At 36.0% G+C, this 15058-nt stretch overlaps 2 protein-coding genes across 2 annotated transcripts; both read left to right on the forward strand.

The window, feature by feature from the left end:
• Positions 1-4430: 4430 nt before the first annotated feature.
• Positions 4431-10392, forward strand: LOC105355597. Its single transcript, XM_011483338.3, has 6 exons — positions 4431-4933; positions 5364-5471; positions 5554-5596; positions 5788-5912; positions 6231-6289; positions 7645-10392. Exons 1-6 carry the CDS (start codon positions 4927-4929, stop codon positions 8092-8094), a joined length of 792 nt encoding a protein of 263 aa, XP_011481640.2. The 5' UTR covers positions 4431-4926; the 3' UTR covers positions 8095-10392.
• Positions 10393-12325: 1933 nt separating this feature from the next.
• Positions 12326-14661, forward strand: timm10b (translocase of inner mitochondrial membrane 10B). The gene is made up of 3 exons (XM_004076218.3): positions 12326-12570; positions 12653-12748; positions 13669-14661. Exons 1-3 carry the CDS (start codon positions 12544-12546, stop codon positions 14209-14211), a joined length of 666 nt encoding a protein of 221 aa, XP_004076266.1. The 5' UTR covers positions 12326-12543; the 3' UTR covers positions 14212-14661.
• The last annotated feature ends 397 nt before the right edge of the window (positions 14662-15058 follow it).

Below are 15058 nucleotides of genomic sequence, written 5' to 3' on the forward strand. Positions count from 1 at the left end.
CACAAAGTGACGGTGAAGCCGTGATTGAAGCTTTAAGCCAGACTGATAGATCGGCACATACCTGCTGCCAGAGAACCTGGACAGGCATGCAGAACCATAGTGCATGCATGTAACTGTCGGGTAGATTACTGTCACAGTGCTGACAAATGTCTGAGTTGCTGAGACCCATCTTGAACATCCTCTGTCCAGTGTAGTAAATTCTGTGAAGAGTTTTGAAATGGATTAGCTGCAGATTTGGACTTTTTGTCAGTTTAAAGGTGTTTAGACAAAGTTCTGACCAAAAACTTTCATCTGTGCTGATGCTCAAATCCGCATCCCATTTTGTTGTTGGAAGTGAAATATTATTATCTAAATTACATAAAAGTTTGTATATTTTGGAGAGAGTTTTATTCATTGAGAAATTAATCAGAGTGGTAACTACATCTGGTGGTTTTAAATCGTTGTCTCTGTATTTAAACTTTTTAGTAATAATTGATTGAAGTTGCTGATATTCCAAGAAGTTATTTATTCCATGTTTGTCTTGAAGTTCCTGGGGAGTTATGAATCTTCTATCAATAATTATGTGCTCTAGTTGTTTTATGCCCCCTGCTTGCCAAGCTGGGAAGTGAATCATTTTTTTTTTTATATAAGGATGTCTGGGTTGTTCCAGATGGGTGTCATTTTGCATGGTTTAATTGATGATTTTGATATTTTGAGAAATTCCCACCAGGCTGTTAAAGTGGCATTTATATTAATACTTTTGAAACAATCCTGTTTTTTAACTGTTTGGCTAATAAATGGAAGATCTGACAGGTTGATCTTTCCACATAACGCCTGTTCCAGGTCTAACCATGAGTTGGTTTCTGTATTATTTTTTAACCATTTTAAGATGTATTGTAGTCCATTTGCAAGAAAGTAATTGTGGAAGTTAGGTCATTCTAATCCTCCACAGCTTTTTGCAGATTTTAAAGTTTTTAGACTGATTCTTGCAGGTTTATTGTTTCATAAAAAGCTTGATATGGATGAGTCTAATGTTTTGAACCATTTTAATGGCGGTTGTGTGGGAATCATTGAGAATAGATAATTAACTTTGGGTAAGATTTTCATTTTTACCGTGGCTACCTTGCCCATAAGGGACAGAGGCAGGTTGGTCCAGCGTGTTAGATCGTCCTGTATGTTTTCCAGTAATGGGGTGTAGTTTAGCTGCACCAGTTCTGATAGTTTGGGGGAAAAATTGATACCTAGATATTTGATATTTCCTGATTTAACTGGTATTGTGAGTCTTTGCTCTGCATTACTGTTCAGTGATTTATTGATCTCAATGATTTAACTTTAACCTTGATGGCAAATGAGTTGAAAAAAATTGTAAATTATCATTATATTAAATAAAGCAGACATTTTTTGTGTATATTAAAAACATGTGTACACCCATTCTACCTCTGTTATGGGGAGGCTGGACCCACTATTAGGATGAGGTGGGGTTCACTCTTGGCAAATTGCTGTTGCAGAGCAGGGCAACATAAAGACATACAACCCAAGGCCTGATGGCATCATTTTCCTCACAAACATGAAAAATTAACTTAAGAAACAAAAATAAAATAAAAAACCCTAATACACACATACAAAAACAAAATCTTGCTCACCTTTTAGTACCATACTGTATATCCCTTTTGTGGTTGCCACATTTATTCAACTTTCACTGATTCGCATCGGTGGTTTAGCAGAGACTTTAAAGCCGGATGCCTGTATTTTATCCGGGCTGAGGACTGGCCCGGGGAGACCCACACTTGGGCCCCTTTTGTGGCTACATAGTTAGGCAGTAGCGTGAACGGTCTTGCCCAAGGATGCAGCTTTAACAAGGCAAAAACCAATGTTCTGCTTGTGTTGGTCTCAAGCCTGGTAAGTGTGTCGGGAAGGGCTTTCAACATAAAGCTTAAAAGATATGTAGCTCAAAGGAGAAGACAGAAATATGGATATATAAACTGACATGACGACAGGTTTTCGAAACATTTCAGGGACTTGAAAGGAAATAACACTTTCAGCATACCTCGACTTGCCCCCCCCCCAGTATTTTACCTGCACCCCATTGTGGGGCTGGCTAAATCCAGGCCTGGTACTACCACACACTCAAGGGGCATCTTGTAAATACCAATTAATCAGTTAATCAACTAATCATATTTTTGGACTGTAAGAAGAAGCCGGGGTGCCCTGAAAAAACAAACGCATGCACGAGGAGAGCATGCAGACTTGACACAGAAAGAACCCAGGATTTGAACTAGGGTCTTTTCACAGTGAGGTGAGAATGCTAACCACTTCATCACCATGCAGTCTATATATACACACACACCTACAATCAGCTCAACAGAGGATTTGTTTTGTCATTGGCTCACTTAAACTGGCTAAAGCTAAAAATTAAAGGACCCTCTTGTCCACCACAACCACAAAGTGACACTTGTATTGACAGTTTGGGGCTAACACCACAGACCACACAACATCAAACACAGGTATCAAATTTTCTTTATTGTAATTTTTTAACATTTTAACTTTTATTTCTTCTAATCCGGCATGCTTGGAATTCATGTGTCCATTTGAAGTTGAATTTTAATCACTTTAAAAACTAGACAGTGGATCGTAAGGTCTCGAACAAACGTTTGTTCTCTTATAATGACACGTTTGCCAAAACTAGTCGTGTATCGTGCTAAAACACATTTCACAACTGCAGTCTGTCTTCTGATTTTCCAACCACACTATCGAAACCACATGTGCTTGCAAGATATGAATTCTTGATAAACTCATGTCAGAAGACGTGTGCAAACATGCATTGTGATGTGAAAAGCTCTATTGTTCTAAAGTCTAACCAAGTGTGTGTGAAAAAATTTTGACAAATGCACATAGCATGAAGTTTTTGTGATGCATTTTAAAATTTAGGGATGTAACTTGGCTTTGATACTCCTGTTCCAAACTGTATCTGAACTATTTTAAAGAACAAACCCACTCAGGTTACCAGAAGTGAAAATAAAAGACTTGCAATCATTTTATTTGGCAACATTTTTCCTCTGGCAAAATCTTTTCACAAATTGTTGATCTTGAATGAAAGTTTGAGAGACGTCTTTTATAAAATTTGCACTTACCCTAATTGTTTCTAAAAGAGCATAGGTCATCAGTGTGTACCATTTCAAATCAGTAATTTGTCTACAGACCAGTGATTGGCATTCAACCCCAACCCGTTAAAAGGCCTATATGATGCTGAATCAACGTTTCTGAACTTTGAAGTGAACTACAATGTTAATTTTTCACAAAAAAACACCCCAAAGCAGTATTTTTGATCCATTCAAGCAATTCTGAGCACTCCTCTAAAACCCACCAGCCTGTCCTAAATCCACAAGAACTAGCAGGTTCTCACATTGTGACATCACAAAGTGAGAAACAGCCCCTCCTAGTAAGAGTCTGAGCTGCCATCACTGCCCCCAGGTGAACACACTTTCACTGCAGAACTAGCGGTGATCGGCAAAAAGACGGCACAATATGCACAACCATCTTTGTAAAAGTTCGGACGTTGATTGTTTTCGTGGGCAAAACGCAGACACGCTGCAGAGTCCGGGTTTAGGTTGACGTCACGAAATAAGCGGCACCCACAAAGGGCGAAAGGCGCTGCCTCAGAGATGGTAGGAAAATGAGTTGTAAAACTAATTCATATTTCCCTGAAAATCCATTCTTTTGTGTGCCAAAGGTAATAAATTATTACATATATAGATATAGTTTAATGTGAAAGGCTTAAGAATGGCATGATATAGGCCCTTTAAACTGTCATGGTGAAAAGCCTAATGTTATTTTCCCACAAAGAAGGATTTCAAAGTGCTTCAAAAAAGCTTCAGCAGCATGAAAAATTACATTTAAACACAATTTATAAGAACAAAAACAAATTAATGCATTAAAATCAATGACAATTCCAACAACAACAAAAATATTGTAGGGAAAAAAAGGAAAACAGAAAGAGTAGATTGTGCAGCACTCAAACAAGAACATAAAACATGAGCAAAAGTGTTAATATAACAAAATAAGAAGCATTTTTACTCTGTTTTTGTCTGATTTAAAATTCTTCTAGTTGTCTCCTTCTTGCAGATTGTAATACACTCTTTGGTTTATGGACCATGCAGAGATCTGACAAGTTTTAAATTATTAAATCCCCACCTTTATAAATTTAATCCACAGTAGCACTATCAAGTTTTTCATATTAAGTTTTTTTTTGTTTTTGTTTTTTTACAGGCAACCACCTGAATATTCCTTCAATTCCTATTTTTTCTTCTTTTTTTTCTTTTTACAAATATTTGTGTTTAAAAAATCAGACCTCATCTTTTAGTTTTTTTCCTGTTGAATGAAATCAAACTTTATTCATAAAACACTTTTCATACCTTAGTAGCACAAAGTGCTTTACAGAAAAAATAAGAATATAACTTAAAAACCAAAACAAAGGCCATTAGATTAAGAAAAAATATTTAAAAAATAAGACTCTTTCTAGTTCTGTGTTTAATTGTGAAGTGCTTTGTTATTTCTATTAGTGCGACATTTCTATTCATAAGTAAACTACAAATAAAAAAAATTGACAAGTTTTATAAAAGACTGGGCTTATAAACAGGTAAATACAAAATACATATTTTGTAAAAATACAAAAAAACAGATTGTTTGAACGCATTGATTTTTAAGTTCACTTTTTAAACATAGAGGGATCTATTGTGTTGTATCCCACAGAGCTAAAAACACAGCCTGCCTCAGAATGAGGTTACGATGCTTCCTGTTTGTAACTGAAGAGCAGTAAGTTTGAAAGCAAGATGTACCGAAGGGAGGGTAAAAATAGACTACTGTAGCACGCCCCGCTGATGAAAACGCAGTCCTGTCCTGGTGGAGAACCATTCGATCATACTTTGTGCAGTCCGAGACAACTTTAATATGACGGGTAAGAAAAGATTTGACTTTTTTTTGCATTCTTTTTATGGAATATAACAGGGGGAAAAAACATAATCCATTTAAAAATAGATTGATAAAAAGTAAATTGAAAAGTGAAGGCTGTAGTTTTTCTGATTTCTCCTTGACTTTTGTTTAGGTTTTTACTGATGTGACGGCAAAGAGTTAAACAAACTGTAGCCATGTAAAAGGAAAATAAATTTGCCATTACATTGTACAAAGTATGTAAAGAACACCACAGTAGTCTGGTTTTCCCTGTAAAGAGTCACAGTAAAACAGTGTTAGTAGGCGAAAATGTTTTTTTTGTACACCAAAACATGTCAGTGTTATTAACGTCAGACCAGTAAAAGTCTACATTTCCACCTGGTTTGACAAATTTGGAGGCTATAATTTGTATTTTGTTTTGTTTTTTATATTTAAAGAAGGAGACACTTTTGTTATACCCCTTGCGTTCCTGTCTCTGGCCTTGTTCATCTCGTTGAGTCTTCACATAATATTTTGCTTCAGAAGAAGAGCTGCTATGTGCACAGGTAAACCAAAGTATTACTTAGTATTTTGCTTCACCTCATTTTTCAATACGACACTCTTTTAAGACATGCTTCTTTCTTACAGGTCTAGATGGATGCTGCTTTGGCCACATTTCTGAAAGAGAAACGTACGCCTCCATTTTTACTTTTCAAATTTAACTTTAATATGTGCCTAATCATGTAGAGATCAATCAAATATGTCATGATTTATACAGCAAAAAGCTGTTTTGGCTTTAATTTCAACCACAAAACCATGCAATGTGGCAATAAATCAATAAATTCAAAATGTATTGAAAAAAATGTGTCTGTCTTGCTTCAGCCAGTCGCAGATTGAGAGGCAAAATTTTCGTAATCTCAGTCATCGAGAGCCGCAAGAAAATCCCCGCAATCATCATGAACAACAGGAAAATCCAATCTATGGCAACATCCACACTGACAGAAACGGTGAGCCAAGGCTTCGACTGTTTAACATCTATTTGAAAAAAAAAATGTGTTTATTTGATTGTGTGTATCACCTCCAAAAATTTGTTTTCTGGTGGAATTTTTGAATTTTTGGTCAACAAAATATGCAATGTCAACATTTAGATGTTAAGCCAAAGACTAGATTTGGGTGGTATCTATGCAAAATAAAAGATTTTGATGGATAAATTATTGTAGAATAGAATATAAGTAGATTTAATTTTAATTTGTAATGGTTTTTATTCTATCAACCTAAATTGGATTACTTGTGAACAAATTCAAGGAAAATCTATATTTTAACAGAAGCTGCCGAGGATTGCTATGAGAGGATGACCATGAAACGCAATAGAGATCACAAGAAGGTAAAAAAAAACTTTAAAAACGTCATAATTTATTAAATAACTATGATTTATCTACAATTTAATGTTGTTGGTTGCCATAATTTGAAGATTTTCATCTTTTCTTACTCCTGAGTTTGAAAAGATTAAAATTTTTCTTGAATGTTTAAAATGAGGGTTGAAGAAAAATCGGACAAATTGACATCATTGACATTTGGTTTAAATTTCCTAAAGGCTGTGTCATAGTGCGCAAAACATACATTTTGCGCACTATTTCACGTCGTGTCTTTCATGATACATGCGTGATATACGTAAGTGTTTCTTACGTTCATAATTCGTCGTTGTGGGCAGAGGGTTTTGCATGATGGTTCTTTGCGTAAATTATGTTTTGAGCCGTTAAAAACTTTTGATCTGTTGAGAATTTTACAGTTTATGTAATTGTGCTTGATTTTTGCAAGATTCATACACAAAATTGTGGCTTTCCACGACCGTTCCACATATGTGTAACGTACTTTTCACGCATCTATCACAGATGTATAACTTTTACATTGCGTATATGGCGCACATATCTATAATTAATATAATTTTTGTTCATGCAATATGCATAAAATGTACATAGTGGCTGTGTGACATGGCCTTAACCATGGGTTTGAGTGAGGTGCTGACATCTTTCTTTGACTCTTACAAGTAGACCAACATTAAGGAAGGTCTAAGGGCAGGGATGCCCAGTTTTGTTTAGTATGTTTAATTTAATTTAGCAATCAGCTATTGAATTCTTACTTCATGTTCTTTATGATTCATGTTTATTACACAATTACCGGAATAAAGCCCATTGAGATGACTATTGTTGTAAATATTGGGCTGTATAAATACAACAGTATTGAATTGAATCAAGCTGTAGTTTGAATTGATTCAGCAGTATTTTTGTGATGCTTTGGTGCTTTCAAAATTCAAATTACAAAAGAAAGCTAATTAATTATAAGAGGGATATAAGGTTAGGGATATAAGGGTAATGCCAAGTTGTGCATGTATTGAGAAGAGTGTGCACATATTTCATCAGAAAAATGGGCTCCTAACCCCAAATGTTTAGTTTTTGTGGACAATTTACATTTATTTTAGTTCATTGCAGCAGAGAGGAGATTCAAAGTACATTTGTAGCATTTTTATTAAAGCTATTGAACATTACTTTCTCATGTGTCGTCAATGAAATTGCAATTCACTAGACACAAGACAATTATAATCCAAAAACCAAACTAGTCAAGCTTTATTTACAATATGCTCAAGAAACGACAAATAAGACAATTAATAATGAAAAAGTACTTTATTGGGCTGGTTTTTATAGTACTTCTCTCTTTTTTTTTTGCTATTGCTTCACATAGCCTTTGGAGGGTGACCTGAATTATGCCTCACTGGATTTGAAGGTTGCAATGAAACGCAAGAAAAAGCACAGTCACTTGCAAGGCCAGACACAGGGACACAACACGCTCCTGGATCACCTGCCCGAACGCCTCACACCTCCACCGAATGCTTTCCTGGAGGTCGACACAGATGTGGATGCGCATCTTCCTTCAAGAGAGACCTGCACAATGGTTTCGCACAGCAGCATCTACCTGAACAGTCAACAGATAGCCCAGGAAGCAGAGGAGATGGAAAGGGAGTGGAGCGCAAACACAAAGATGGAGAATAGTTCTCGGGACGCAAACCAATGGGGAGAGGACGGTCGAAGTAAAGAATGGAAAATAGATCAAGACAGTGGGGAAGGAATAGATAGTAAAAACTATAGTAGCAATGGTAATGTCTGTTCGCTTCTCTTAGAGGATGACACTTAAAGGAGCACTTTTGTGTCACACAAACATTTTAATAGAAAACTGCTTCTTTCAAACTATCACAATCTTATGTGAAAAATCAGTTGGATAATGACTGAATTTTGCAAAGTTGAGCAACTTCCTTCCAACTTAGAAAGGAAAATGTATATTCCCTGTGAAGAAGTAGTAAAATACCTAAGGGGGAAAAAAATAAAAGAAAACCTGTTGGTGACATTTAGAGGTCAAGAACCGTGTGGAAATTTACAGTTTATTGTGAAACACAGAGAAAAACGTCAGATCATTACAGGAAATGGAAGAACCTTTCCTGTTTTGATGTCTCATCCATCACCAAAAAAGTTTAACAAAAACTTTCCCCAGAGTAGGCGACATTTCTTTGACAACACTGTTTCCTACAACGGAGTATTAGGGCCACCATAAAATTAAAAAAAAATACATATATAAAAAAATTAAGTTGTAAAAGTTATGAGGAAAAAAGTCATGCTTTTACAGGGAAAAAGCCATGTTTTTTTCAAAAATAAAGTTGGATGAGTGGTAGCCACATTAGTTAGGGACTAAATCCATCGATGCAAGCATTTCTGGTGATGCCTTAAGGCTTTGGTTTATTATAAGTCCCATAATCTATTTGAACCTCTGCAACTATACTGCCAACAATGGAAACAGCTCACCCACTGGAAATTCACTCCTTGTGGGTCACGAATCGTCTTCTGAAGAGGCCCAGTTTCCTGCTAATTCTTTTCAGTATCCCTATGATTATAATGAAACAATGTAAACTCACTAAAAGACTCACTAAAAGTGTTTCCTTATTTGTGAAACCAAAGCTGAAGTAACTGTTACAATTAGTCTGTGTGTCTCTAATACTTAAACACAATATTAGTTTTTGTTGTTGTTGTTGTGTTTCTTAGTAAACAAACTTTTGCCTCATTAATTCATGAATTTAATCTTGTACATTCTCAACTTAGAAGTCATGAAAATTATAATTGTTAACAAGGTTATTTTTCTTGCAGGACAGAAAATATGACTTTTTTTTTTTTACCAAGGGTCTTTTCATTTTCTTAAGATTCAGTTTTTGCAGAGTTTTTGGAATATGATTTCTGCTTTCCTGCATTCATTAGGGGAAAAAAATCCTGTTTTTCTTTGGACTGCTGTTGATATTAGGGTCAAATTTTGAATTTTGTTGTTTCTTTTGATCAGATCCTTTTAGCAAATCTTTTAGGTCCCAATAACACCAAAAACGTGAGCTAAAAACCCTGAGCTTTCCTATTACAGTGTAGTGTAGGTAAATAAGTTATTCTTGTGACACTTTGGTGTCTGGAAAGGCTCTTTTTTTAGCTCAGAAAGTATTAAAAGATACTAAGCTAAAGAAGTCGGAGCTCAAACTTCAGAACTGTCTTATATTATTTAGTAACGAAAGAGGCTGCTTTTTGGGAGTGTTATCTTTCAAATTGACAAATGAAGATGATCTTCTTCTACCTTACAGCAATATTTCTGTCATGAAATGGGTCTACGAGCAAAAAAAATTACTCAACCAGAGTTCATTTAGATTCCTACTGAGAATCTTACAATCACATTTCCACATATTATGTTAGAGTTTGTCCTTGTTGTGAATTTATTGAGTTTTATCAACTTATTTTGCAAGGTGAATGTTTATGACTCCTGTGATCACATAAGGAAAGAGCAAAATAGAAAAGCAGGCCCCTTAGAGTCAAAAATTCTTACCACATTGGAAGATTTTCATTAAACAAGCAAAAAACAACAACACCAATGGGGTTAGAGAAATGGTCTTACTGAGAATTCTTATTTTCAGATAAACATTCTAGTCATTCTTGTCACTGAGATGTTTTCTCAAACTGTTTTGTTAATGAAAAACTTTCTTGATAAGATTTTTTTCTTGCAAGACAGATAATCAGACATTTTTTTCTTGAAACAAGAGCTCTTTACTTTCTTAAGATTCAGTTTTTGCAGTCCAGATATTCTTGTTGCCTACAGGCAGATTTGTGAGTTGCAGAGTTTCCACATCAGGACCACATCAAGATTGAAGTGGTCGGAGGTCTCATGAGAACCCTGCAAATATCAACATATTTCATCTTGGTTTTTTCATTATTTTCCTTTCTAACCACAGACAGTGCATTCTTTGACATCAAAGAGATAGAAATGAAGAGAACCACGAAGAACACTGTCCTCCGACTGGACTTAAAACAAGTGAAATTCAATCCTTGGTGTGTGTTTCCATCTTTGAAATGCCTCTGAATATATTATTGTTTCATTTGTGACACCTAACAGATTACATGTGAGTAGCCAATACTTAGTCTCGTCTTTATTTGTCTTTTCTGTGTATTCAGAAGTGGATGAGATTACTTACTACTTTCCTTGTTTGGGATTGAACACCATGCACTAAAGAGAATAATACAGAGTCACTGACAAGGAATTTATCATGAACCATCTCCAGCTTTTCCCCTGATTTAAGTCCTTCTATCTTTTTCACTCATTTCAAACAAAACATTTGAGTTCCCAATAACTCTAAAATTAAAAGTTCAATAGTTTCAATTTTAGGATTACCTTTTTAGAATTTTGAATATAAAAATGATCACAATTAGACTTTTGCTTTAATACTGTCCATAAATCCTTTTATAACATTTTCATGGAACTGTCTTTTACTCCAACTTGTCATTTAGAAAAATGAGCGAGTATAGTATAACCTTGATTATCCTACTATTGCATGGCGTTCTGTGTCTGCTTGTCACAGAAGTTTAAAGATTGACATCATTTCAGAGATTAAAATTAAATTTTACATTTTCATGAAAATGATGAATTTTAGTTTAGTTCAGGACTTTTACCACAATGTCTACATAGGGACTTCTTGGCTAGTGGAGAAAACCTAAAAGTACCGAAAAAATAACCGGACGCATGGCAGAAGTTCAAAACCTGAGCTTCTTCAATCCCACATCCCAGAAAAATGAGAAAGGGGAATTGTGTTCTCCAGCAAATGTGTGTTTAAAGTCCCACTCCGATCATCGTTTTTCTATTTTCAAAGCATTCCCTGAAGTCTTTTAATTTTAATTATGCTGTTTGTGGCCCAAATTTAAAAACTTGTTTCATAGGACATAGTTTCTGCAAAACGGCAGTAGTTCATTAGATATTTTTCTCTGAGTTGTGGACAGAACTTTTGGCCCAGAGTGAGCCCACCCTTACTTCCCAGCATTTATCTGTTTACATGCTCTCCTGTTAGCCTACTGCTCCTCACAACTCCAACATAACATTACCGGTAAAACAAAAATAGCGAGACATATCGGAGCTGTCCAGCTGTACAGTTTGGAGCCAGATGGCACCTCAGATGAGGAAAACAAAGACATGAATTTGTTTGTCTGCAAGTGGATCTATCAGAATGGTGCACAGCATGGAGTTTGTGGCCCGCCAATTGCAGCTACTACACCATGTAGTACTGCTTTTGGCAGTAGCATCTTTGTGGCAGATCCTGGTTTATAATGATTTGAATAAAGAAATATCCAAAAGTCAGCAATTATAAGCTGAGGTAATTGCACCACCAGAGGGTGGGACAGTCATTAACATGTGCACTGCCATGATTTAACCACAAGAAGAAGAACAAAGGAACTCATACCAGGTTTGTTTGCCCTAAATTTTAAGTCTTTTCATAGTTTTACCTCCTTTCTTGATGACAAATTTCACATTGAAATTCTAGACACAAAGAGATGTGAGGGCATGTATTGTTTTCCCTGCAGAGGCCAACAACAGTAACCAACATGGAACATGCCGGTGATCATTTTTGAAAGAACAATCACTGCCTCGGAAAGTGAAACGGTCACAGGACTCTGTTGACCCATTTTTTCCACAAAATGTAGAAAGACACACCAAAAGACAGGTTTAAAAATGTGAGAAATTTTGTTTTATCTGCACTACAAATAGCAATATAAATTGCAGAATAATTATATTTTATTTTGCCATCCATCCATCCATCCATCTATCTATAAAAGAATAATAGAAACTGTATTTGTACTTGTATTTTTGAAATAAAAAATTAGACTAAGATTATTTCCCTCTCGAATAAAATATCGTTTTTTTGACAAAAATGTCACTTGATTTAAATTAATTAATTAGTTAACTCGCATAGTTACAGTTATTTACACTTTTTTAATACAGATTAAGATTCAAACTTTATTTCAGGATAGTAAGCAAAAAGTAAAGACAGAGTAAATCCTCTTCACAGGAAGAGACGATCTTTGTTCCAAACATGGCAGCGCGCTTGTGAATGTCATGCTCCTAAGATCCTTTAGCTATCAGACTCTGTTTGGTTTAGAAATAATTGAAACTTGCTTTTAAATCAAACGTTTCAAAGCACTTTCGGAGTTTTTGAATTTCAGGTCTACTACACTGAGTGAGTCCAGTTTTAACGCCGTCGTTGATCGTCACATTTCCTCCTCCGAAGCAGCAGCAGCCATGGATGCCGACCAGCAGCTGAGAAACGTAAGCCTAATAATCACATTTGTAATCCTTATGGAAAAGAAAATCCAAACCGAGACTTGATAACGTTTCTGTATTCCAACAGCTGAGGGATTTTCTCCTGGTTTACAACCGCATGACTGAAATCTGCTTTCAACGGTGTTCGAGCAACTTCAACTACAGGAACCTAACAATGGATGAGGTACAGCAGACACATGATATTCAATGGTTAGCGACAGGGAGACAGTTTAGCTCAGAGGCTTTCTAAATCTGATAGTAATAGTTGATAGATCAGAGGTTTGCAACCTTCCACACTTAAGAGACATTCAATCATTCAGGTCAATTTTCCACTGACAGAAGAAAACGGAGCCTCAAAGTCTCAATCCACCCTTTAGAAAAATAAGACACTGATTTATATTCATGTTACCACTAAAAGAAATATACATGAGCATTGTTTTGCAGCATTAATAATATGTTCATATTAAGATTTTTTTTTCTAAATAAGAAATAACTCTTGACAGTGGTTCACGTGACTTCCTTTCAAAATAAAAGACATCCTGTCTCACATAGATCATCTCAATACAGCAAATGTGGTAGTGATTTTTTTTTTTAAATTGTTGTTTTTTATGGTGCATCTCTGACATAGATTTCTAACCAAAGTTAAATCGGAGCTAATTAAGTGACCCTTGCCATATTTTTTAAGCTATAAGGCACTTAAAAATACTTGAATTTGTTCAAAATTAGAAAATCTGCCATACAATTCAACTTTAGTATGATTTCTGTTTGTGCTTACTGACCTCCAATTGACTTTCTGTGGCACAAAAATCTGTCAAAGTGTTTTAGTTCGACTTTGTTAAACTGTGAAGCCACACTGCATGATGGATTGTCAGAGCATTATGGGTACTGTAGTCGGTGACCTGGTGGAGTGATATGTACTGTTCTTCAACTGTTGGTGAATGAATTGGATAAAGTTTGAGATAGTTTACTTTACTGCTTCCTGACTTATTAACTTTAGTTTTCTTGAACCAGAGAGCTACAATGGAGGGGTCAAAGAGCCACAGGTTGCAGACCTCTAGGATAGACCATATTAGACGTTATGGTTGTGAATTATTGTTTTTGCAGGAACGCTGTGTGGATAACTGTGCAGGGAAGCTGATTCGCACCAACCACCGCCTCATGAGCACCTATGTGCATCTGATGCCTCGCATGGTGCAGCGCCGCATGGAAGAGCTGGAGAGCAAGGCTGCAGAGAACGCCCAGGCAACCGAGGGGGCGACCGTACCTGCGGGGGTCGGACCTGCAGAGGCATCACAGTCCCAATTCAGCCCGTCTGCCTCCACACAAGTGCCTCCCTCTGCGCCTGAAGTTGCATCAGAGATACAAAACTCAATTCTGGTGCCAGCCAAATTAGACATTCCAAGTGAAGGGACAAACACAGCAGTCAAACTTTCCGCTGCAACTCCAGTCACTCCTAATATTGAAACTTCCCATCCACAGGGATTTCCTCAACCAACTTTAGCGGAATCCCAAAGAGATTTTGGAATCAGACAAGCATCTTTATCAGAAAATCTGCTATCAGAAGCTTCTTCTGTTTCCAAATCAGAAGCATTGGCTGACCAGAAATCGTCCTCACAGGTTTCACCTCTTCCTGGACAGCAGTCTTAAGCATCAGATGGTTTTTGAGCATCAGTGGAGACTGGAGACACTAGCTTTTGGGTCAAAATGATCCTAGATATTCAACACATAGATATGTGAACATCCATCTTTCAAATCTTTTATAAATACAAGAGTCCATCCTTTTCTCTGTACTTTGTTGTCATTTTCTTTCTTCCGAAACCTATTGTCACTGCTTAAAAAGGACAAGTCTATCTGGTCAAAATCAAACATAACTAGTTGACCCATAATAATATAATTGTCAAATCATTTCATATCAAAGTAGTTGGGACTTGGTGATCAGACTAGTAACGTATGGCTCCTCACCTTAATGTCTGTGTTTTTGTTTTTTTTTCCTTTACATTATTGTGTTTTTAAGTCACTGTCAAAGCAATAAAAATATATGAAATGACCCAATTTGTTCTATAGGATAAACTACTCTCAACAACTGGAATTGTTAAAGAAAAGGATGTTGCTGGAAAATAAGAGCCAAACTTTAATTTATTTTATATATATATTCAGTTAAATGTGTCACTTAGCAAGTCTGAAACTTCTTAAAAGCTGATTTTTTTAAACAATAAATCAAATGCTTTTTTTAGCAAAAAAAAAAAAGACTGACATTTTTACTGTACAACTATGTATTTTTCCATCAAATTTGCATTTGCAACTTAATTTGCAAGCATATATCATATTAAGGATGTGAGTAGAGTTCATGACCTTTGTCATGCAGCTCTTATCTGTCCTCGTAATTTGCTTCCTGTTATTTTGTTAGCATCAATCGCTCGTACCCAGGATGTGGAGACACTCAGAGTAAACTGTCATAATTCCTCTTAAAGGAGCATTTATGAGCAGCTGCCAC

Source organism: Oryzias latipes, chromosome 14, assembly GCF_002234675.1.
Source record: "Oryzias latipes chromosome 14, ASM223467v1".
Classification (NCBI taxonomy): Eukaryota; Metazoa; Chordata; class Actinopteri; order Beloniformes; family Adrianichthyidae; genus Oryzias; species Oryzias latipes.

Excerpts from the sequence above, each read along its gene's own strand:
- timm10b (XM_004076218.3), top strand. The coding sequence starts at position 12,544 with ATGGATGCCGACCAGCAGCTGAGAAAC. Across the intron at positions 12,571-12,652 it reads CCGACCAGCAGCTGAGAAAC|CTGAGGGATTTTCTCCTGGT; the intron begins GTAAGCCTAATA and ends GTATTCCAACAG. Across the intron at positions 12,749-13,668 it reads GGAACCTAACAATGGATGAG|GAACGCTGTGTGGATAACTG; the intron begins GTACAGCAGACA and ends TTGTTTTTGCAG.
- LOC105355597 (XM_011483338.3), top strand. Across the intron at positions 5,472-5,553 it reads AAGAGCTGCTATGTGCACAG|GTCTAGATGGATGCTGCTTT; the intron begins GTAAACCAAAGT and ends TCTTTCTTACAG. Across the intron at positions 5,913-6,230 it reads CATCCACACTGACAGAAACG|AAGCTGCCGAGGATTGCTAT; the intron begins GTGAGCCAAGGC and ends ATATTTTAACAG.